This window comes from Lycorma delicatula, chromosome 3 (assembly GCF_047948215.1).
Source record: "Lycorma delicatula isolate Av1 chromosome 3, ASM4794821v1, whole genome shotgun sequence".
NCBI lineage: Eukaryota > Metazoa > Arthropoda > Insecta > Hemiptera > Fulgoridae > Lycorma > Lycorma delicatula.
In genome coordinates this window covers 21,969,226-21,995,835 of record NC_134457.1, presented here as the reverse complement: position 1 = coordinate 21,995,835, position 26,610 = coordinate 21,969,226, and the positions used below count along the sequence as shown (strand labels likewise).

General features: G+C 28.7%; 1 protein-coding gene across 2 annotated transcripts in view; it reads left to right on the top strand.

The window, feature by feature from the left end:
* Positions 1–26,610, top strand: part of Fcp1 (RNA polymerase II subunit A C-terminal domain phosphatase Fcp1) — a 30,650-nt gene that overhangs the window by 3,069 nt on the left and 971 nt on the right. Inside the window, exons 3-7 of one of the 2 annotated variants that reach the window (XR_012755633.1) lie at positions 3,026–3,151; positions 9,904–10,148; positions 14,724–14,920; positions 19,604–20,563; positions 20,843–21,038. Coding sequence is in view for 1 of the 2 variants with exons in the window: in XM_075359520.1 (XP_075215635.1) it covers positions 3,026–3,151; positions 9,904–10,148; positions 14,724–14,920; positions 19,604–20,563 (1,528 nt within the window). In the remaining variant the exon portion in view is untranslated. The remainder of the gene's footprint in view (positions 1–3,025; positions 3,152–9,903; positions 10,149–14,723; positions 14,921–19,603; positions 20,564–20,842; positions 21,039–26,610) is intronic. The other variant, XM_075359520.1, reaches the window with a different exon arrangement.

Genomic DNA, 26,610 nt, shown 5'->3' with positions numbered 1-26,610 from the left:
TGTTAATTTTTTTTTATTTTACATTCTATGTAATTTAATTGTCGGGTGTATGATAGATACACTACATATATGCAAAAAAGAAAATTGTTCTTACTCACTCAAACAAATTAACAACTTAAACTGAACCTAGCTGGCTTGAATTGCAGTTATAGTTTCATCTTTAACACTGTTACTGCTAGCACTGCTGTTAGTAGTGTATGATACTACGATCATCTATTGTTGTCAGTTGTAAACTGTTCCTTCTTCAGTACAATGTTTTTTAGTTTTTTGCAATTATATTTTTATAAAAACTTTATTTGATCAAGTTTATTAGCACTTAGTTGATCAAGGAAGGGTTGCTATAGTGGAAGTTAATGTTCATTCTGGATACTTCCTAGAAACTCATCAAGTATTCGCTGAAAAATTTCTCCTGAATGCCCGGAAAAGAATAACATACATAATTTGGTTAAAAAATGGCATACAACAGAGTTGGTTTTAAATGTAAAACAAAATAGGTAACCATCCATTAGGACTCCACATACTATAACTTATATTTTAAGAATTTCTGCCAGTTTGAAAAAATTTATACTGAGTTATCACAACAACGTGATAAATAATACATTCTTCTACTATCATCTATTGTTGTCTTAAACTGTTCTTGTTTCAATGCATTGCTGTTTAGTTCTTTGTTATTTTATTTTTCTAAAATGCTTTATTTGATCGAGGAAGAGTTGTAGTGGAGGAAGTTATGTTTGTTCTGGATACTTTCTAGAAGCCCAACAAATGATTTCTGAGTGTCCACTTCATAATGAGAAAATCAGTGTACTGTACAATTTTCAAAAAGTAATTAAAACTGCATTTTGGCATAATATTCTTTGATTTAAATTTGAAACTATCATGTAACAAGTGTACAACTTAAGACTTAATTATTATTGCGATTAACCTAATTATTGCAATTGACTTCTCCTAAACATTGTAAACGGACATATTTCATGAAATACAATATCAGGTTACAATACAGCATCATTATTACACATTTATCTGGGCGGTTAATTCGCATAACACCAGGTATTACATGGTAAAAATCCTCTCAGGATTTTTGAGTGTCCATTTTATGATGAGAAAATAGTGTACGGTGTTCTGTTTCTGATAATCATATAATGGGGCAATATTTGTTGACTAGTCTTAATAATATAGAAATGTACTATACAATTTTCAAAGAAGTCTATGCTCAATTAACAGATCATGAAAAAGAATATCTCTTCTTCCAACTGTACAAAATAACTTGTCACACATCAAATAATTCACTAGCACATGTTCACTGGCTTTTACAGAAGAATGAACTATCAGCAAAGGGCAGTGGCCTCCGTATTCCCCAGATTTGTCTAATTACAATTTTTTCCTTTGGAGTTATTTGAATGATAAGAGTTTATCAAATCAGTCAAATCCCCCAAACATCAAAGATCTGAAAGAAAAACTTCAACAAGAAATCAACAACATTGATAACATTTTGCATCAGCTGATTCTCAATATGATCGCTTGAGCACAAGTGCATCACTGCCCAGAGCACTCACTTCTAAGTCTTGACCATCTTTTGTAAAAGATGGAAAATTGTAAACTTTTGCTAATGTAAATACAGAATTTAATTTATATTTTCATTTCATTCATAAAATTTTATATGTCGCAACTGTATTTAGTTTACAGTTGCTCACCTTGTATAAATGCCATGTAGTTGTATTATACAGTTATGAAAAATATACAACATATTAAATAAATGGACAAATAAAATCCTACGCACCTTTTTACCATATTAGAAACATATATGTGCCTAAGTAAAATAAGCACTACCAGTAACATCAATTGAACCACACAAGTTACTGAACATTGTCGCAATAACGGCTGAAAGCATTGTGACGAATTTTGGAAATGTTACATTTATTAAATTTTGTTTGTTTTAATGTATTTTATATAGTATTGTATAATTTGTTTGAACTTCTGAAATTTTGTATGTGATGTTAGTTGTTATGTGCTAGAATTGTTTATTTTGTCTGATTAGGTTGGTTTTTAATTTTGTTTTTGTATTTTATTAAACGTTGCCTATAAATTTTGGTTAGTACTCATTATCTTGTGCCAAATATTTAGCACTTAGCATTAAGAATTTCAATTGTATTAGCTCTTCATTGTATTTGTCAGCTGTTCAAGTGTGTAATAGGCAATACAACATGTGAAAAAGCTGCACGTATGCTCTTTAATAGTATGTGGAATGATTAAATGTGTTACAGATCATTGTGTCATTTGTTATATGTTTTCTTTGTACTTCACCTTAATTCTGTACGTTATATTTTTAGTCTAAAAAATTAACTTTGTTAATTTTATCCGCCAGACTCTTTATTTCGTAAAAATTTCCCATTTTTTTTATGCTTATTATATTCTTCTTTCCCACATTATAAAATGATTATAAAGACTCAGCTGAGATTGACCTGTCCAGTACAAATACACAACTAAAATAATAAACAAATGAATTCTACTGAAAACAAATGTTAATTTGATAAAATTGAAATGAACTTGTAAATTTCAAATTAATTAATTAAATTAAGTTTCCAAATATGTCTTTGTAGAAGAATAACTTTAGTTTAGAGCAGTATAAATATTAGTAATATATAGTGTATCTGATTTTATTTTTACACTTAAATTATCAGTTAAAATAAACATTTTACAAATTTAGATTTTTAAACAATGTTGGCGAGTAATAAAAATTAAAATGTAATTTAAAATATTAGACAATTTTTCATAAAGATTTTAAAAATCTTTAATATTTTATAATATTTTGGCAGACGATGGGATCAAATATTGTTAAAAACTAGGATCTAGTCTATGGAAGCGGACGTGTACAGTTTTTTAGAACTGTTACTACTGCCCTCTCTAATAGATTGTTTTTTCTCAGAAAAACTATCATTAATCATAAAGTTTCTTTTTCAAGTTTTTTTCTTATTAATAGATTGAAAAAAAACAAATCATTATGTTAATTTACATTCTTTATTTGCAGCAAGCAAAAATATTAGGAAGAGCAGATGAGGAAAGATTAATACAAGACCGCAAACTTGTATTGCTGGTAGATTTAGATCAAACATTAATTCATACTACAAATGACAATATACCTAATAACCTAAAGGTGTGTATAATTTCATTAATGTGCATTACTAATATTTGTTACTAAATCATATATAGTTAAGTCATATGACTAAGAAAATCAAATGAGTCAAGTGAATAAGAAATTGGATATTAAATATGAAGTTGTTGGAAGTCTTATATAATTTATTAATATCATTTCTTTTCATTATATTGTAATTATTATTTTTATTATTTATTTATTAAACAAATTTATAAAAAAATCACTGTGGTGGAACTCTAATATTAAAAATTACAACACAGTAGTAAATCCAGAAAACCACATTTTGCTGCACCTTGTATATAGCGGAAACATTAGCAATGAATAACTTAAGAATAATGAATGATCTGGAAAAGAAGGAAAAATAAACCATTAGGTAAATATTAATTACTATTAAAATAACAAAAATTAAACTAATTCCTTATAAAGATCTATACAGATGATTCAAAAGTATGGAAGCCTCACAACAACTTTAGAAGCATTCCAGATAGAATAATATAACTTTCAGGATAAGTTATCAGTCAACTACTTTTACTTTTGATGAGAAATAGAATTTCAATACAATTTCAATCCCTTCTTGGGGGGTGGCCCAGGGATTGTAACTAAATTTTTTTTTTAATGGTAATGTACTTTGTGTAGTACATCATTTTAAAGGTACCTTTAAGACAAGAAAAGTGCTGTAAATAAAACGTTGATACGATGTCTGTACCCAAAATTGTAGCACAATAAAATTTTGTATTTTGAAAATTATTAAATTTAGTAAAGTCAAATAATAAAAATAAATTAAACTGAATTAAATTAAAATTTAATCTAATTTAATTAAAATTTATTTTAAGGTAATATGCATTTTTAAAAATTCAAAAATTTTTATTTTTGAATACAAAAAACTGTTTTTGTTCCTAATTAATGAGTAAATAAATAAAAATATTGTCACCTAATCACGCTGATCATTTATGGCCTCTTACCATTGTCGCAAAAATGAAGCTTACTTCATCGTGTAATATTCCATTTACAGTGTTCCATTACTACACTGTAAGTTTCTTATGAGAATTTATTGTGATTAGTTGGCTAACTAATGTTGTCTACCATTACCATATTTGTAAGCCACTTTTGTTATATATATCTTTTTTACCTACTTTGCAATTGTTTTTTATTAAATTAATTTTTTCTGTGCTACCTGTTAACATTGCTATCAATATGTCACTTAGCGAACAGCAGAAGGTCACTTTTTTAATGATGAGGGGCTTTGCTGATACAGTTAGGTCATATAATGATGTTTGTGGATTGTTCAATGCAATATTCAGTAATCGTAATGCTGTTTCAAAAGGTACAGTCTCAAAACTATCAATGATTTGGAAGAAACAAGAAGCATTAATAATAAGGTGAAACCAGGGATGCCTAAATCAACAATAAATAGTAACAAATTGTTAGAGATTTTGCAAGAATTTAGTGAGAATCCTCATTCCTCAAATCAGACAACAACATGAAAACATAGCATTAGCCAAAGTTCAGTGATTCAAATATTAAACAGTGAAATTTTCAAATCCTTCAAAATTCATCTGATGCAAGAACTAAAAAAATTAAAATTATGATGAACAATATCTGTGCATATCCTATTTTATTAAACAAAATAGTTTTTAGTGATGAGGTCAGATTTTTTTTAAAAGACAATGTAAATCAACATAATTGTCGACACTGGACAGATATTAATCCACACTGGTATCGTGAGGCATGTACACAGTATCCAATCAAAGTAAATGTATGAGCAGGTATGACAATACCTGCTCTACTTGCATCCACCAACAGCTGGATGATTGATAGGACCTATAATTTATTGATAGAAATTTAAATACAGTGAAATATGAAGCTTTGCTTCTTGATCGTATCATTCCAACCATTCAGAATGTTGTTGGCCCCAACTTCCAAAAAATTTGGTTTCAACAAGATGTCTCATTTCAGTCTTCAGGTATGTGAAATTTTAAATGCATTTTTTCCTGGAAGATGGATTGGCTGAAGGGGTCAAATAGAATGGCCAATGGCCAGTGAAATCACCCGACTTGTCACCATCGGATTATTTTCTATAGGGCTGCTTCAAAAGTATTGTTTATAAGCCCCAAGATAATGATGATTTATAAAATAGAATTCAAGAATCAGCACAAAATATCAGTAGGGAATCATTGAATAATGCAGTATCATCTTTTTACAACTGACTTACACACTGGCAAACAACAGAAGGAGGACATTTTGAACATTTATTAAAATGAAATATAAGTAAATAAGACAACATTATGCTTAATAATTAATTTTTATTTTTTTTTAGTAAATTTCTTCGATAATATCCATTTAATAAAATTTTTATAAATCTATTTACTTGCAACTAGCAGACCCGGCAATGCTTCGCTATTGCCGAAGAGTGGGAGAGAGAGAGTATAAGTGAACACAATTTACAATTTGATAAAAAAATTAAAAAACTGAACTTCACAAATTTTACCTGTCACTTATTCTCCTTCCCCTTTTCATCTTTCCAACTTCTCCCTTTCACCCTTCTCCCTCACCCCTCGCCCCTCTGCCAGTTTCCTTTTTACCTTTCCCCTTTTCTCTTTCCACCTTTTTCCCTTTTGCCCACGCGTAAATTGGTCCATTAGATTTTGGTCTTTAGCGGACACACATACGAACATGCCTTTTATATATATATAATAAAAAACTCTGTTTGTATATTTGTTTGTTTCGTAAACATCTCGACACCGGTCCCGCCTAGCAGATATGGTTTTTGCAAAAATATTTCTTCTCACGTAACTAATATTCATATTCTGAATATGAACCAAATCAATCCATAAATATAAATTTTCTAAATATCTCAACCCCAGCGCCATCTAGCGGGTTCATTTTTTGCAGAGATAATTCTTTCCATGTAAGTAACATGTATTCTAAATATGAGGCAATCAGGCCATAAATACAATTTTTTGAACTATCTCGACACCAGCGCCACCTAGCAGGTCCAAACTAATTCAGATACCTTCCCTGGCATGTATCCAACCATTCCCCAAAGTTTCATCGCTATCGGATGAACGGTTTAGGAAGGCATGAGAGACATACAGACAGACAAACATTCATTTTTATATATATATAGATAACAGTTCCTTAACTTAACAATGTAATTTTTTCAAAATCCAAAATTTATCCTGCCACCATTTTGGGTACAGACATCTTACCAACTATTTATTTAAACCATTTTTCTTTAAAATGATATATCGCACAAAGGATGTTACCATTTAAAATATTTGAGTTACAACTCCTGGGCCACCCCTCAAGAAGGGGTTGAAATTCTATTTCTCATCAAAAGGTAATGTAGTTGACCAATATCCTGTAAGTTATAGTATTCTATTTGGAATGGTTTTAAAGTTGTTGAGTGGGTTTCCATACTTTTAACTCACTCTGTATAATAAAATAAAGACTTTTAAATATAATAAGAAAAAGAGAATTAGCTTCTAGTCATCTCTCCAGAATGAATAACAACAGATTTACAAATCAAAAATCTTTGAATTCCTTAATTTTACAAATATAAAGAGTAAACAAGTCAAACTAGTTCAAAAAGATCTAGCAGAACTAAGCATAATAGAAAAATAAACTAAGGAAATTATTAAAAAAATTAATTCATTGAGTCCAGGAGAGACTGAAGTAAATACATGGACAACATACCAAAATAGAAGAAAAAATAAAGCCATGTTCAAAAGAAGCTTACTGGCAAAACAGAAAAGAACCCAGAATACACACGTAAGAAGTTGATTTAACATATCTGTAAGGTGGATGATTTGAGGGAAAAAACTTTAATTCTTTAAAAGAAGATTATTTTCAATATATTGCATACATGTGATATTTGTTGTACCCATTTATTTTATAACCAAAATGTTACCTCACTAACCAAATTTGTAACCATTGTAACCGAATCATATGTTTCATGATAAATTTTGAGGGGAAAATAAATAATAAATACAATATTAGAACTACTTATTTATTTGAAAGTCAAGTAAATACTGTTTTTTAGTTTGTAGTGATTAAGAAAAAAATTAAATTAAAATAATTAATTGAATTAAACAAAACTTATTTAATAACAATAAATTAATATGGTGCACACAAAATACCTATTATTTGAAATGTTACAACTTTCAAGGAAAATTTTATTATTTTATTTGTTAGAGGTTATAGGTTTTTTTTTGGTGTAATTTCACTTATTTTTTTTTTAAATATTATAAATTTAATTTGATTTACTCTTCTTTTTTGAGGAAAATAATCTTTGTTGCTAATACTTGACAATGTTTCAGCAATATTATTTTTTTCATTACCCTCCTATAAAATTTTGTCCTGTGATTCATCCTCTTTAGACAGTCCATTAAATTAAGATTTTTTTTTAAATCTTGAAGAATTTCTTTCCAAGTTTTGTTAGCCCATTCCATAAATATTATTGTCAAAGCCCTATTTATTTTAATTTGTGTTGCAGCATGGTCATTATTTCTTAGCTGTACCTTATTATATTTTTGAATATGGTTTTAAGTGGCTTGTTATTACACATTTCAAATGATTATATCTAGTCAGTCATCGCTGGTGGCATTTACACTGGATTATGATTTCCAGTTACAATGTAGTTTGTTATCATGTTTAGCTAGAAAACTATCTGTTATGAACAAATTACATTTCGTGACAGGCTTATCCATTGTTTGCTTCCATATATACAGAATGATTCAAAGAAACAGGAAATTAAAAAAATTAAATAACATTAATGAAAATTTTTTTTTAGAAAATGAATTTTATTTCATGTAATTGTACAAATGTTGCCATTTTAGGATACATACATTTTAGTTTATTTTTTAAAGATGACATATTGCAGGTGACCTCCTCTTCTACGTAAACACTCACGAAGTCTCTTCGTTAAATTGTTCATGATTTGACGTAACATCTCAACTGAAATTTCCGCAATTGCTTCTCGGATCTTTGCCTTCAGTTCTTCTGTTGTAGCAGGTCTACTGTGGAACACTTTGCTTTTAAGGTGACCCCACAAAAAGTAATCGCAAGCTGAGAGATCAGGCGATCTGGGAGGCCATCTAATATAACCATTTCGTGAAATGACATGTTGTCCAAACACTCGGCGTACAGCTGCCATCGATATTCATGCAGTATGTGACGTTGCTCCGTCTTGTTGAAACCAGGCTGTGTTATGAATTGGTGGAAATCTCTTTTGTTGTTACACAACAAAGATTTCAAGCACGGCTACGTAATGAGGCGACGTCACTGTAATTGCAAGACCGTTGTCATCCTCAAAAAAATAAGGGCCTATAACACCGTAAGATGACATAGCACACCACACGGTCACTTTCTGGCTGTGCAACGGACGCTGGTGTAGCTGCGTAGGATTTTCTTGTGCCCAGTATCTGAAATTTTGCTTGTTAACAGATCCACAGGTGGAAATGCGCTTCGTCTGACATCCACAGTTCATGAACAAACTCTTCGTTATCATTTATCTTCTGAAGCATTACATTACAGAATTTTGCTCACACAACTGCATCGTTCGGTTGCAGTTCATGGACTATCTGCAACTTGTATGGATGGTATTGCAAGTCCTTCACTAACATTCTACGAACACTTGAACTATGCAATTGTAAAGATGCTGAGAGACAACGGATTGACCGATGTGGACTTCGTGTGACAATATCTTGTAAAGCTTGAACATTCTGTGGTGTACGGACGGTTCGCTCACGGCCTGGAGGTTTCTTTTTCATTGCCCAACCAGTTTCCTCAAAATTAGATATCCATGTTTTAATTGCATGTGCTGATGGAACACTGTCGTGCCGTCCTAGATTAAAATGACGGCGAAATTCTCTATGCGCTCCCTCCACACTGTCATTGTTTTTGTAAAACGCTTTGACATCAAATGCACGTTGCGCACCACTCCAAGGATCCATGACAACTAAATGGCAGGTTAGGTTAGAGAGGCTGGCGCCACTTATCAAGTGGTACCAATCGCCCACGGCTACCAATACAACTTTCAAAATTTCCCGTTTCTTTGAATCACCTGTACCGTAAACCAGTCATTTATTTTTTATGGTCCCTCAATCATTATCCAAATGCAGAATTCCTCTTTTTGTATTGTCTTTCTATGCAGCACAATGTAATTCTGTTAAACTGACCTTGTTTTTCTATTACTTTTAATTTTTTTGTAACTGGTTTTGAACCGCAGTTACTTTTAACCTTTAATATTCATTGTATAGTTTATTCACTGTATAGCAACATGTCAAAAAACACAGTCATTCTATTTCATTACAAATCTGTGCAGGAAGTATTTTCTTTATTGATTAATATATGTTGATGGTTTATAATTTTTTTTCTATAATCTGCAGACTCAGTTATAACGGTATGAAATACCGTTATAAATCACCTCACAGAAATTGAGTACATAAAAAGAGTCAGTAATATTTGCATGAAAATTTTATTTATACTATTTTAAAGGTCACATACTGAGAATACACTTGAATTCAATAAACTGTTTGAATGCATAGTAAACAGTTTTCCTAACTACTTTAAAAAGAAAAAAAAATTGCATCACTTTTGAGGAAGGAACTATTTCAAAGATAAAGAAATAGAAAGCTATTTGCAAGTATTCAGAGTTGTATTAAATTAGTCTTTTTTTATAAAAGAATAAATACATTTTTTGAAATATTTATGCTGCAATAAGTTTATAATTTGCAAACTGTTTGTTTCAGGATGTATACCATTTTCAGTTATATGGACCAAAGTCACCTTGGTATCATACACGTTTGAGACCTGGAACACATCAATTTTTAACTGTGATGAGCAAGTATTATGAATTACATATTTGTACGTTTGGTGCTCGTAATTATGCTCATATGATAGCTCATTTTCTTGATCCAGAAGGAAAATTTTTTTCACATCGTATACTTTCAAGAGATGAATGTTTTAATCCAAATTCTAAAATGGCAAATCTTAAGTAAGACTTTGTTTATAATTTAATTTATCTTTATAAAATGTTCACATCTTATTTTTTTATATGAACTCTATCTGAACATTTTATCTGATCTTTTGACTTCCTTTTTTTTATATTAAAGGTGAACAAAATTCTACAAACTGTAGAAATTCTTAATATGTTGTTTGTATTTATAAATGTATTTTGTAATATTAGGCTAAATGTAAGCCAAAGATCTTAGACTATATTTTCCATGAAGCTGTATGCATGTCTCACCCTTTGATAACTATAATCCACCTATGTTTACAACAGATATAAGCAAACAAACCAGTAGAAGGTTGGTTCAGTAAAAGCATTTGTCTCATGTTTAACAGATTAATACAATATATGTATTGTCTCTGGGTACAAACAGGCTTCAATGAACAATTAGAAACATAAAGAATCACTTATAAACAACATATTATTATATATTAGGTTAATATTATAAGTTATTTAATTAGAACTGTCAACTTTTTAAAAGATATATCAATCAAAATCTGTTAAATACAAAGGTTTTTAAAAACTCATTTCATAATGTTTTCAGTCCCTCTTGCACCCACCTTCTGTGACACACACACACACACACACACACACACATATATATATATATATATATATATATTGAAAAGAAACAATAAAAATACTCTTTAAAAATATTCAGAAAATCAACAATGACAGACATTCTCATTTGCAACCACGACAAAAACACTCTCATTCGCAAATCTGTCTCCCAACATTTCTGGTTGGTAAATGTCACCACCACCAAAATAAATTACCTCTTCTTAGAAATGTAATCCACAAACTACTCAACATACCTGTACTGCATAAAAGAACTGAACATTATAATATATTTAACTTGAAAAAGATATAACACTGCACTTATTGACACAAGCCTATACAAAATAAATACAAATCAAAATAAAATCCAAGTTCTCGCATATAAATCACAAATCCTCTAACATAACAATTTTAATGATCTACTAACCCTTAAGAAAGGACCACATCTTAGCATGTTCAGACATTATTAAATTTACAAACCACAAAATAACACTACAAAAATATATTAAATGAACAGGTACAATTTAAATCTGATAAATTTTTCAACTTCATTTTAATGTATGCCTTACCCACCTGACATCAGGATTAGTCCATAAAAGTGATTTATAACATAATGAAATGAGTTTTCAGAAATTACGTATTTAATCAATTTGTCAGTTAAAAAAGTTAATAGTTGTAAACAATCTCAACATCAACTATCATGGACAAATGCATTGTTAAAAAATGTATCATTTTGTATATTATTCTAATATTATAACAATTTTTTTTTTTTAATTTACTTTATCATTAATGTAATTTTATTTTCTTAATTAACAATTTTAAGATTAAACAAAGATTATATATAAATTTAATAATATTAGGATGTGCCCCTCTACTCATTTTTAGTTAGTTCACAGACACAGCCTGTTCATCAGTAGCCAAATAGAATACCATTTAGTAACAATTTTAATAAGAAACAAAAATGGTGTGGACTTTAATGTACACAAAATAATTATTTTCATTAAGTTATATTGGCATCATCCTAGTAACCTCCAAAATATAATGTTTTATGTATGAACTTTTTATGGTGGTAAAGAAAAATGATGTGAGTAAGGTAACAATTTTACTGAGTAAAACATTATGCTACCTCAGTGTTATCCAAATACTTTAGAAGATTATATTAATTTAGAAAAGAGAATAGAGTAGACTCATAAAAATGAAATTATCCTTTAAGAAAGTATATTTTCATTATATGATGATGGTGGAAAGAGTGTTTTAATATTTAGTAACATATAACAATATTTCATGATGTAATATCATTTTATATCATCATCATCATTTTTATATCATTTCTTTATAATTTTATAATCCTACTAGCTGTACCGTGCCACGCTTCGCTGTGGCACATTGTGGTTGCATGGATGAGAAATGAGAAACAAAACAAAACATATGTTTCATAGAAGTTTAATTTTGCAATACTTATGGATATACAATATTTTTTTGTTTTCCCACTGTCTGTGTAGATATAAAGGCTATCTGGTTTGCCAACTCGGGAACACGCAACATACAGTTGTCCATTTGAGAAGCAATCCGCATCTAAATCTAAACCACACAATTCTAAAGATTGACCTTGAGCTTTATTGATTGTGATTGCAAATGCCAATCGAATTGGGAATTGCAGTCTTTTAAATTGAAATGGTGTATCAGTCGGGATCATGGGTATTCGAGGAATGAGGACATCTTTACATTGTGTGATCACGACACGATCACACAAAAGTACCTCGATTAAAGTGAATATTTAATTCAGATTGTATAATAATCTGAATCAGATGCAAGTGGATACTTTTTCTTTTTATTTGTTAATAAACAATGTAATTGGGAACAGGTATTGTTTCACATATGACTACGGTTGTCGTTAGCTAATATGGCAAGTGTTCCCCTCGCTTCCGGCAGATGGCGCGGTCACTGGTACACAGCTGACCATTAAAAAAACTGTTTTCTCACGGTCGCGGGTATGTGACTGATGCGAAAAATAGATAAAAACAATTTTTGATGCAGGTTATATATCGTGCTAAAATTGGAGCTCAATCGGTGCAGAACATTTTGAGTTTTTGAAGTGTACACAAACAAACTTAACATTTTTATATATAAAGATTTTGTTGCAGCACAGATGTACTTATTTTATTATGAAAACTACAATGGTTTTGAATATATAAATACTCTCTTTTATTGTACTCTCACTCCCTTAGTTCAATAATGTCAAAATATTTACTGATATCTTTTCTTGGAAAGTTTGTTATTAAAATGAATATTGCCACTTTTTAACTTCAATAAACAATAAAATTGATATTTTACTTTCTAGGAATGTCACATAAGTATAGATGTAGATCAATTAAAAATCTATTTGTGTTGTTTTTTATTACAGAATAGGTAAACAGATAAATATTAATGAAGCAGATATTCATCTCTTATCAGAACTGAAATTGAAATATATAATTGTAAAAAAAAGAATATTGTTATCTAGTGTAGGTATATTAAACAAAAACATATCAGTACTAATATTTCACTAATGCTTTTTACAAAACAAGTGAAGAAAAAATTTAATGTAACCACCATTCTCAATTCAGGTATCTCTTATTCTAACGCATCAGCAGTTCTCCAGTTTTGCTTAATCAGTTTTTTATATCATCTTAGTATACACCTGTCAACAGCTATCCTGAATCAAGACATAATAGAATTTTTTAAAAAGAAGAATAAATTATTATACTTTATATTTCTATAGAATTGATAGTGGTTAACAAAAACAAAAGATATCAAAATAACAAATAAGACATTTAATACATAAGTAGATATTTTAAAAACAATATTATTAAAAATATTTTTTAGCATAATCCAATCATTCTAATTGTTAAAATAAGAACTAAATATAACGCAATTAAAAACTTATTTGTTATATTTAATACCATTTATACAGTTTTTGTTTTAGTGTTGGTTTTTTATTATTTAACATGTAACATATGTGCAGGTTACAAAGAATAAAAATTTAACTATTTTGCCTTTACAAAGCTAAACTGAGTAAATTCATGCATTTTTCTCCAATAAAAAGCATGGTGCGTCGGTTTCTTTGTTGTATATGATTACATTTTTATTTTAAATGAAGCACGTGAACAGTTCATTCAATCGAACGATTTATACTTCTTGATAAGAATGATTTATCTAAAATTAATTATATTTGTGTTTTGGGGATAAAAAAGGAAAACATTGGGGTTACAGCTTTTTTAAAAAATTATAACTCAAAAAAGAGCTGAAAATATTCAGTATTTGATTGAAGCCTTTTGTTGTAAAAGTTTTTGTTGTTGTTAGTACACTAAATTCATGAATGTTATCTAGTTACAATTGGCAAAAACATGTAACAAAATCATGTGTAATGAAATATAGACCATGTAACATTTTCATAGCAAGCTGTAGGCTCGCCTTTTTTCTAGTTCCTATACATTTTGGTCACCTACCCTTACACAAATTCTTCTCTTAAATATCTGTTTTTAAACAGTTATTTTAACATTTTTATCTGAAAAAATAAATAAATAAAAAATTAGGTATGCTAGATAGTTTTTAAGCCTTTTTGGCAATTTTTCTTTTGTATTTTTTTATTTAAATATTTTTCTTTATATTGTATTTATATTTTTTTTTTAATTCTCTTTTATACACTAATAATGGTTTAATTGTAATTGTCCACGGCTTAATAACTATGGACCATGGCTATTCAAGCATTCAGTGGTTTGCTGACTATAGGACTAAAAAGTCCAGAATGATAAGTAAACATTTATGTTTTAAGACTAGAAGGCATTCCAGTATTAACTAAAAGTAAATTATTTATTGGAAGTAAATAAAGATGTGTATAAAATTTTATTCATATTACCTCCACCTATTTTATCAACATCCTCCTTAGAATCTTTTTAACAAAGTAAAGAAATATATGAACAGTATTATATAATTAATTTCTTATTTTAATTTTTTTTAAAGGGCATTGTTTCCATGTGGAGACAATTTGGTTTGTATCATTGATGATAGAGAAGATGTTTGGAACTTTGCTCCCAATCTTATACATGTGAAGCCGTATCATTTCTTTAGGCATACTGGAGATATTCATGCTCCTCCTGGCCTTTCGAAGTGTGAAAATGATGACAAGGAAGGATTTGATTTTTCACAGTTTGCTGAAGGTATGTGAAATACATTTATTGCTGTGAACAACAATTGTAAATTCTTACAAAAGTAGTATGTCTGTTCTTCATAGAAATTAGAAAGATAACATTATTTATATATTGCTAAGAGATTTTTATCAATTCTAATCATTTTGTCTTTCCTATAATGTATTTCATTACTTGCTCTGCTGTATTTCATTGTATGTATTATTTAGTCAGTTAGTTCTGCTCTAGGAAACTCATAATTATTACCAATTAATCAGGTTTAAATTTATTGACTTACAGATGTAAAATCCAGCTTATTTAATTAGTTTATTTGTAAATCTAATGGTAAATTGTATCTCCTCAAATATCATTTTCACAAGAAATGTATTAGGTTAGTAGATATTATATTAATTTTATAAATTTCAGTTAATTTCATGAAGGAAGGAAGCGAAAAAGTATAAGTTTCCCGTTTAATCATACCTAATTAGGCAAAACATTGTTTACAATATTAAAAGTAAATAGAATGTTACAGGTTCATTTATCAAGATATTCTGTAGGAATGTTTCAATCTCCCCATTTCACTAAATAAAAACTAAAGAAATAAATATATTAAACCAGAGAAGTGGTTAAGTGGTTAACAAAAAACAACAAAAATCAAAAATGTAATTTTCTATTTTTTGTTCTACATTAAATTTTATACATGTTAGGTATAATGCTATAAGAAAAAAATGTTGATTATGGATATTCATGTAGTTTTCGTCCAAAGGTTGTAGCGAGAAACATAAATTAAGTTAAACTATTAAAGAAGAATTTTATTAAAATTAATTGTATAAGAATATTACTTACTTTATATTGGATCGACTGACAGCTGATTACAATTCGTAAATCATATTCTACAGCATCTTCTATTCAGACCATTATTATGTTGAGACTTCTAAACACAGATTGTAGTACACAATGTAGAAAATTTTCCAATATTCTAGTTGAGAAAATTGTTTGGTAAACTGCTAGAAAGCCATGGATAGATGTCATGTGATCAGCTTAACCGTAAATGATTCAGCAACTAATTTGGATTCACCACTTACTCAAATAATCACTGTATAACAGTTATTATTCTTAAACCACATGCAGTATCTATAGGCTTTAATGAAAGTTATAAAAAATTCATGATCACAACTTTTCAAATTCTTGAAATCAGAATTTTATGTAAGCTTTAATTTATTCTTTTTCTTTTTATCTTTGGAGGAATCCTTCAGATTCTGCCCTTAATTACTTGCGGTTCATATGATAGTAACTTATCATATACTTAACTTATTTAAGTTAACATATGATAGATAATAACTTGAAGTCTGTTAATTTCTTAATAATTTATTTCTATGACAATATCTTACACAACATCCTTTTTTGAAATGGATTTTATGTCTGCTGACTTACAAAATCTTTTGTAATAATGTGGGAGACCTTTATAATCCTTACATTACTTACCTTCTCTTTCATTTGTGCATTGTAAGTTACTGTACTTAAATGTGTCTGATACATTACAATTATATATTTAAAGACTATCATTTATTTGTTTAATATGACTAAACCATTTTTTATTAGTCATGGCGTTGTTGTCTTATCTCAAAATTTTATTGCGGTTTTTCATAGTTTGAAACACAGTAGTATTATGTTGCTCATGTTTCTTAGATGATAATAATCTGTCTGTTTTTGGCTTAAAAAAATTTATATATTTAATGTTATATTAATATAAACCACCAAAACACAGTAATTAGATAACTTAAACTTACCAAAGGAACAAAGAAAAATACAAAAGAACAAAGGAAAAAATGCACATTTTGAAGATTAGATCATTCCAGTACTGGACAGCAAAATTTCCATGTACAATCATAATATCATTTCAAAATATAAAATGTAATTTCAGATAAAATTTCAAACAATTAAAAGAATATGTTTTATTATAATGGATGTAGAATTTAATACCAACTTAAGATGCAGGATACCATGAAAACTAGTAATTAGAAATTAATATAGTATGTTTAACTTATCTAATTACTATGTTTTGGTGGTTTATATTTCATATAATATACAGAGTGATTCCAAAATATATGGCAATCTCTCTGGAGTGATTCTATAGCCAAAAATAATAAGAATAGTTCATATAAACATAAGTCAGAAAACGGTTCGTTAGCAAGTTTCAGCTTGCAAAACATATAGCCCTGCTTTTTGCCCCCCTCTGTGAGATTAAACCGTACTAAAATCTTTGAGGTATAAATCGAGGGGTAATTTTATGCTTCCTTGTGGTTTAATAATCTAAGAAATTGAATAAAAGGGGTCCCAGACCTCTATCTCACTTAGGTTTTAAGAAAAGCAGGGTAAAACATGAAAACCTTTGGTCGAAACATACGCTTTTTTTAGGTTTAAAGTAAAATAACTTTATTAATCTACCAATAAAAAATGAAAATTTGTAGCTAACTTTGTAGAGAATTTAATTCTGAAGAAATTAATGTAAATAATGTCTATTAAAATTAAACACAAATTTGAGAAATCCAGCTTTAATTAGAAACAAAACATCCAAACTGGATGTGAAGAAATTATATGATTTTAAATAGAAAAATTTACATTCAAATGCTAAAAATCAAAAAAAATAAATTTGAAAGATATCCTTCTAAAAAATCTTTATTTTTCATAGGTTGGCAATAACAGCTGATCAACAATTAAGTTTAGTGTTTAGTATTTGAATATTTATTTAAGCGATGTTTGTGCTGTTATTGTTCAGTCAGTCATTCACAATGGGTAATACAGCAAATTTGTTTTCATCTGGATAGTTGATGGATATGTTGTTAATTTATGGTAAAGTAAATAAAAATGGATTGGCTGCTGTGCGTGAATACCAGGAGAATGATCCAGATTGAAGAGTACTGGATTGTAAAGCATTTGAGGCTTAGGAGAGATGAGTTCAAGAAACAGTATGCTTAAACCACAACAATTCGATGTTGTGATGTGATGAATCATTTAAATAACATATTTAGTTAGCTAGCATTGGTTTGTTCGAAACAGACCAGTAAAATGGCCAACTCGATCTTATGTCAGTAGACTTTTTCCTTTGGGGTTGGATGAAGTCATTAATCTATTGGTACTCAAGAAGAATTGAAACATTGCATACTATAAGCTGGAGCTACTATTTGGAATAATAATGATGCTATTAGATATCCCCAGGTAACATAGATTCACATTGAGCAACTGCTTTGAAAAAATGTTTCTAGCTTTGTCAATTAACCATTTTGATATTTAATCATTTTTAGAAAAAAAACTAAAAATTATATGATTTTTATTATTTTTTTTAACTGTTTTTTAGTCATTTTTTTCTGTTACTGATAAATTTTCTATTTGTTTTTATTTACATTTTATTGTTCAAACACTGATGATGAAACTTGCTAACAAACCATTTTTGACATGTTTATATGACCTTTTTTTCTATTTTGGCTATAGAATTATCTCCTGAGAGAATGTGGTACAATTTGGAATCATCCTATGTATATATATATATATATATATATATATATGCATGTATAGAGAGAGACAGAGAGAGAGAGAGAGAGAGAACTTATTTCAAAATCTACAAATACATACCACAATGTGATTTTTGCATACAACTCTTCTAATCATCCCATTAAAGATAAACTTACCATTCAGAACCATGCTTCATAAAACATAATATAACATTTCACTTTCACAGTCAATCAGAGCATAATAAAATATTTAGCTGATGCCAATATGTATACAATACAATAGAACACTTACAGATAAAATATTACACAAATCTCAGAATAAAACAAACAATGATAATAAATTCATAGCACTCACTTAACATTAACAAACTGTGCTTAAAAAATTGCCCACAATGCAAAAGTCACACATTGGAGAATAAAAATTACATAAAGAAAAGGATAAAAATTTAAGGATTCATTTGGGCAACTTGAATTATAACCATATTGAAGCAATATTTTAAACTAACAAACAGTTTAATTCATAAATATGCTTTAAGTACACTGTAAACAACAAACATCTCCTAAGTCTAATTCAGGACCCAGTGCTATATTTTGAGACAAAAAGTACACATACTACTTCCAGGAGTCAGAAGAACATAATGCTCTTTGAAGATACTTGATTTATGTAAGAAGTTAATTTAAGTGAAACCTAGTTCAGATTTAAATAAAGATTTTAAAACTTTCACCATTCATTATGGTGTATTATAGTTGGTTTAATGAACCATATATTTTGTAAATGTGGTATCACGAGTACAAAATTTCAAGTTTATAAGAAAATTGATCTTATCCAGCCCCACCACTGTTACTGAGACATGACCAATATATTTTGGAAAATTGTGTTGCCATATAACATATAACTCTATTCGAAAAAAGTAAAAAATTATAGATTTGCTTATTAATGAAATAAATAAAAATATATTTATCATATTTATTTATTCATACTCAAATTTTACACACATAATTTTACAATACAAATATATTCATAAAATCCATACGAGGTGTATGCAAATACTTTTGCACAGGGCCTGAGATATTACAGTAATAAAAACACTTAAAATATGAACTTAAAACATATACATATATTTTATTTACATTTTTTTCTGTTTAAGATATTTTATAGAACTTTGAAGGCTTTTCACGTCCATTTTCTTTTTCTGTGTTTTAGGTACCAAAGTAAAGAGTAAAGTTCCATATAAATCTGTGAAATGTATAATAGAAGAAAAGGAAAAGAAAGATGTTAAAGAAAATGAACTGGAAGAAGGAGAACTGAAATCCAGCGAAAACACTACCAGTGAAAATGAGCAAGATTCTGCTGAAAAAGAAAAAGAAGCTGAAGATAACGATAAAAAACCTAAAGAGAGTGATAGGACAGATTCAGAGAAAGATGATAAAATAGATGACCTTTTAGAAGTTGAGGAGAGTGATGATTACCTTCTTTATTTGGAGGAAATTTTAAGAAAGGTTCACATACATTTTTATGATAATTATGATAAAAAAGAAGAAGAAGCCGATTTAAAACATGTGATACCAGCTCTAAGAAAAAAGGTTTTGGCTGGAACACGTTTATTATTTAGCGGACTGGTTCCAACAAATGCTTCATTAGATCAGAGTAAAGCATATTATATAGCCAAAAGTTTAGGTGCAGAGGTCGTTCAAGAACTAGACAAGGATATAACACATTTAATTGCTGTTAGAACCGGTACGGCTAAAGTAAACGCTGTTAAAAAATTGAAAAATGTTAAAGTAGTAACACCTGATTGGTTATGGATGTGTGCTGAACGTTGGGAAAGAGTAGAAGAATCATTATTTCCAGTTACATGTGAAAAAACAAGTTCAAGACACCCTCCTCCTCATTGTGTGAGTCCAACCCACACACCCAACACACCAAATCCCATAGTTCCAGCTCAAAGACAACGAACACCTAGCGGTAGGTTCATGGATACTATAAACCCTTTAATGTCATTCTCTTCTGAAGACATTGCAGATATGGATGCTGAAGTCGAAGATATCTGTAATGAATCAGAAAGTGATGGAGAAGGAAAGGCAGAATCGAATAAAAGAAAAATTCAAACCGTTGTGACTGAAGAAGATGAATCGAGTTCAAGTTCGGCAGATTCATTAGCAGGTAATAGTTTTTAGCTATATATTTGTTAGGTAAAAAGATATTTCTCATTAACGATTAGAAGAGGTTCATATCTTCATAAACAATTTTATAGCTACACTTTTTATTTACCACAAATCTCATTAGAGTACAGAACATAATGGGCTTCTAAAATTAACGTGGTATATATTTTGCTAATTTGTTTAACAATTCAAGAAGTGTATTTTAGAATAGTAGTTATTCTTTTTACTTTCTCATGTACAAGTACAAAATATTGTGATGATGACAAAATTTGATTTCCAGATTTTGATATTTTGGAGGCCTCTAATTCAAAAACTACTCAACTTCTGAATATCAGCAAACATTTATTTAAATATTTTTTCCCCACTTGGATTCGTTGCTCCTTTGCAATTCTTAAATATTGACAGATATACAAAGCAGATGTTATTGAGGTAGTGAACGAGGGTGATGGACAGTTGTACAAAGACTGGATCAAATGGTAGGTGAACCATTAACAAAGCTATTAATTAGTAATTCTCTGAAACGAAGTAGAAATACCATATTTAGATGGAAAACAACTAAATACTGAATTTTAGTCACTGGTAATTATCCTAATTATTTGTACACTTCCTGAACAATATATTCCTACCATCATTTGATCAGTATTCTCTGATATTCACATTTGTTGAGGAATGTACGTATGAATCTTTTTAAATCTATTGTTAATTTGTTATTAATATGATTATATGATCAATATTATATGAAAACACGTGAAGACAAAAGTTGTCTCACTAATAAAAAATTTTTTTTTAAATATAAAAAAAGATTTTTTTCAAATTATTTTTCAAATTTCCAGAAGTACTACAGTACAACCTTTCAACAACTTAGGAAATAAAAAATATTACTGAGAAAACTGATTTTGATCATTTCTTCTTGACAGATGATGATATTTAAAATCACTGTCACTATAAAATTTCCTTTTAAATTTTATCAAAATTGGTAAGTCATTAGAAAACATCTTGCCATTTTAAAAATGTTTAAATACATTTACATTAATTTGAAATTTTAATATTGTATATTCTCAATAAATTTATAAATTGTCAAACTTTTGAGATATCAATATATTAATTTCTAATAAAATGTTGCTTTTTCATTCCCAGATTATTTCATTAAGTCCTCAAATATATGACTCTCCTCCTGGTAAACATAATAGTTCAGATTATAGAGGACTTCAAAAATTATTCAAATTATCAGAAATACAATTCAGCTAGATGTTAGTAGGAGAAATATATTGGACTTATATTTATCAAAGGATACAAAAACATATTTAATTTTTTAAAATGACCACAAACTGTTGTAAAAAAATGAGGCTAAGCTAATTGTAGTGGTCTTGCTATATTGTTTTGGTCAATTCTTTAGATGATGCATCATCTGTATCAAAATTAGCTTAGAGATGATAGAAAATATTCCTGATATTGTGAGTATGATTGTATTGAAAGCATAAAATATTAATTACATAAAGTATATATCCACTCATGCATGCGGCTATGCATTTACTGTTAAAAATAGAAGGCAGTAGTCCCATGTAGGGTGGATGGGAGTTATATGAGTGAATTTTTTTCTTTTTGTAATATCCTGTAAAATGAAGTTTTTGAAATCCTCCCTGAATAGCATGCCACCAACAAGGTAATAGGAATATTTTCATGTCTGCAACAACGTTTGTTTTTTTATCCACTGATATACATTTCAGTATGCGATGGTATTTTCTTTCTTCTAGTCTAAAAAGAAGTATTCAGTTTGCACAGTTTTATGTGGCGGAGGTCTTTTTTATTTTTATGAGGTTTTTGTGATATAATTTTTTGCAGTCTTGCATAATTTTTTCCCCATGTAAAACCATAAAACAATATTTTCTTTCTGTTTTGGAGCAAATATTACTAATTTTGTTGAAAAAATAAACTATAACATCTATGATATAACTTTTTTTTTTAAATTATACAGTTCACTACAAGAGATGGAAAATCTTTCAACAGTTATTTAATATTTCCTATTTATTGTTTGAACTTCAGATACAGAACATCTTTCTGCAAAATTATTCTAAGTAGGAAATAAAAACAGATAAAATATTACCTGTTTTCAGCATAGAAAGAGAACAATGCATAGTTTTGAATGAATATAACTTCTACTTACATCCACAGTACTTTTCTTCTGTTTATCAGAAAAATTAATTATGTATTGATCCAGTGATTAACAATGTATGTTTTTTGTAATGTAATATTTTAAATGTTAAATACTTTACAGCAGATGAGTTAACTTCAACAGTTCGTCAACATTTAAAAATTTTAAAAGGATTTTATACATTTTAAAATGATTTAAAGATATTCTGTGTATGTCCTTATATTTTATCTTTAATCTACATTGAAGACAAAAAAAAATGGAAGTTCATAAGAAAAATGCCTGTATTTAAATATGGTAACAGTCACATTATATCACATTTTAGATCCATTTGTATTCTAAACTGTTGCAAATATTTTTGAATCATTATAAAAGTGTTGAACCATGAACATGTACTTTTCCCCTTTCAGCATGATTTTACCATTTCTAGTTTGTTGTCTCTTATTCAGTTTGTTTCATCAAAGCTAGATGACCAAGGTCACACATTGATATTATTTATCTATGAGGGACATTCAACAATTAAAGAGAAAAATGGCAACAGAAGAAAAACTATTTAAAAGAATAAACTATTAAATAATTTCTACTGATATAGAATATATTTGCTGTTTGATATTAGCATTCTGTGGTAAGATTTTTATTTTGTGAAAATGTAAAACTGGCCAAAATTCACTCATATGTGTTAAAACAGAACAGTAAAAACTATTAACTGTACAAGTTTTTATAAGCAAATCGAACAATTTAAATTAGGTGGAATGACTCAAGAACGGTACAAGAATTGCTGACACTGAAGTGAACAATTATTTTCTACTGGAATTGGCAAGTTAAGCAAAAAGTCTCTTTAATTATTGATCAACCCTCATAGATTTTAAAAGAAGTTTTTATGCAAATTAGTTATAAAGCAAATTACTTTTTAAGTAAAAAACTAAGGATTATGTTGAAAATTACATTTGCTTCATTGTTGATGAAAAAATAATAATTTTTTTAGTCATTTGTCTCTTTAATTGTTATTGATCAACTCTCGTAGGTTTTAAAAAACCTTTTTAAGTAAATCAGGTATTTATGCTTTAATAGATGGTTTGATTTCTCTATTTTTTAACATATGTAACTGACAGGATATCAGTTTTCAATATTTTGAGATCTTGCAACTTGTATGAAGAGTTCTTTTGTGCCACTGACTCGAACATATGCCCACTTATGTTCCTTCTTTTAATTAATGATCCTGACTCACCTCAACTTCCAAAGTTCTCTTATTTGCTAATGATGTGAAACTTTACTGGTCATTACTGCATTTTGAAAGCTGTGTTCTTTTGCAAAAGGACTTATATTAATGAATGTTTTATAAATAAAGGAGCACTAAATATTTCTAAAACAAAATTGTTAGATTTTACTAGGAAAAAAATGGGGTGGTCAAAATTTTGATAATATGACTAGAATCAGAGATCTTATTGTGATGGTAGATTCTTATCTTGATCTTATAAGCTATTTATCTAGTGTTTTAAATAATTTTAATAATGCTTGGTTTTATACTTTTAAATAACAATACCAAATTCCAGAATTGTTTAGTTCATTAAATTATAAACTCTTTAATGGTATTAATGTTATACTATGATTACCTATTCCTTCCTTAAAAACAAATTAGGATATGCAGTTTTAGTGTGTAGTTCTTTCATTAAGGTATAGTAGATGTTGTTGAGGAAATTAAAAATAAATTACTGAGATACCTTTATTCAACAAATTTTATTGCTTATTTTGCTTTGATTCATTCAACTGATACCTTAATGTCTTCAAATTTCAGTTCCTAAAAATTCACAGATCAGTTAATCTTTTGCTAATTTTGTGTACTGCTTTAAATAACAATATCCAAATTCCATAATTGTTTAGTTCATTAAATCTTTATGTACTTTATTCTTTAGATCTTTTATTTCACAAGCTGTTTACTTGAACAGCTTCTTACTATAAATCCTGTTTGTTTAAAATGTTAAGACCATTTCATAAATTGAACAAAATTATTGACTTCAGGCCATTTTACAAAATTTAGAGACTCATATGCACAATAGATTGATTTATTTATATTTCATTGCTCTTCTTCCTCTGACACAGCTGCTTGTTTTTCTCTTTTCTTTTTCTTTCTCCTTCCAGTTGCTTTTCTTTCATTTACTTTTACTAATAATAAACTTCTAAATTTAATTTAGTAATCGTATATCATAAGTAGTATATTGTTTTATTTATTATATAACTGTGATTTTTTCTTACTATTAATCAATGATTATAATATTGTTATATCAGTAAGGTTCATTTTGTACTTATCTATTAGCCTTTTTTTACACTAAATTTTTGTGTATTAAATTTTTTTCTTTTAAATATGATAAATTATTTTTATTTTTGCTTTCAATTAAAAAGGAAAAAATATAATGGTCCCTGATGAAATGAAACAAGAATATATGACATAAATTAACTGAAAAACAAATCTTATTGGAAATTAAAGATAAGATAAATAAAAAAAACAGTCACTAATTCAATTTACCATTATGTAATTTATAAATTCATCAGTATTTTACTTTTTTTTTTACAAAGCTAATAAGTCTTAATAAAGAAATATTCTTCTATGAAATTTAAACTTTCATGAGCATAATATTTTATTTATAATTAGTAAGGACTTAAGAGACATACTGAGTAATGTACTCAGCTAATATACTTGCTAATCACAAGAATTCTTGTAAAAGGATCATATTTACTTTCAAAAATATCTGTGTCTGTTTCTACTGTACAAGGTGTGATCAAAAGGTATCCAACCTTATTTTTTATTTTAGTAACCAGTTGTAGCATAGGGAAGGAGCTCATGTTTGTTGAGTCTATTTTACTGCCATTACAAAAATTAATGCTTATCATCCGTGAAAGTAAATCATGTGAGTAATGCTTGTCATGTTTTTGTTATCATTAAAGATGACTGAAGGGTTGAGCAGAAAATTTGCATTAAATTTTGTCAGAAACTTGGTGACAAGCTAGTAGAGACAGTAAGGAAGATTCAAACAGCTTTCAGTGATTAAGCTATGAATGTACACAGATTAAAGAGTGGTATCACTATTTCCAAAATGGCTAAACATCTGTTAAAAATGACAAATGCTCTGGTGAAAAAATCGAGCAAGTACATCAGATGGTGATAAATGACCATCAAATAACAATTAGATTGCTTGAAGATGAAGTAGTAATTTCATTTGGCTCAGTGCAATTAATTTTAACAGATCTCATTATCATGCATGGACTACTCCATTCATGATAACTTATCCAGAGATTCTTGGCCAAAACACAGGATCGATTAACTTTAGCAGGTTCCTTAGTCCTTACTCACCAGACATGGCTCCCTGCAATTTTTGGCTCTTTCCTAAGTTTAAAATTGTGTCTAAAGGAAAGAGATTTGAAGACATAGAAGAGATCAAAAGAGATGTGATAAGAGGACTTATGGTGCTTACTAAACATTACTGTAAAATACTTCCAACAATAATACATCACTGGGATAAGTTTTGCATCAAAAGGGAACAAGTCATTTAACTAAATAGCTTAAGTATTTTTGTTTAATGAGCCAAGGTCGGATAGTTTTTTATCACCTTCATATGTATTTTAAATGAAGATGAATTCAAAGATTCAGAAGCCCTTTTTATAAAAGTACAAGGTCTGTTCAAAAAATAACCAGACTTTTTTAATTACGTGCCAATGGAGATATTTAGTTTCATCGTCATCAGCTTGTTCAAGGAGTTGCTGGCAATTGTCTACTTGATTTTCTTTCTGCTGTTCAATCATCAAACAAGGAACAAACTTTGCTGTAACTCAATGCATGTTCAATTTTTCAGTCAAAATGCCATGGTATGATCCAATTGAGATGCTAACCCTTTCTGCAAGTT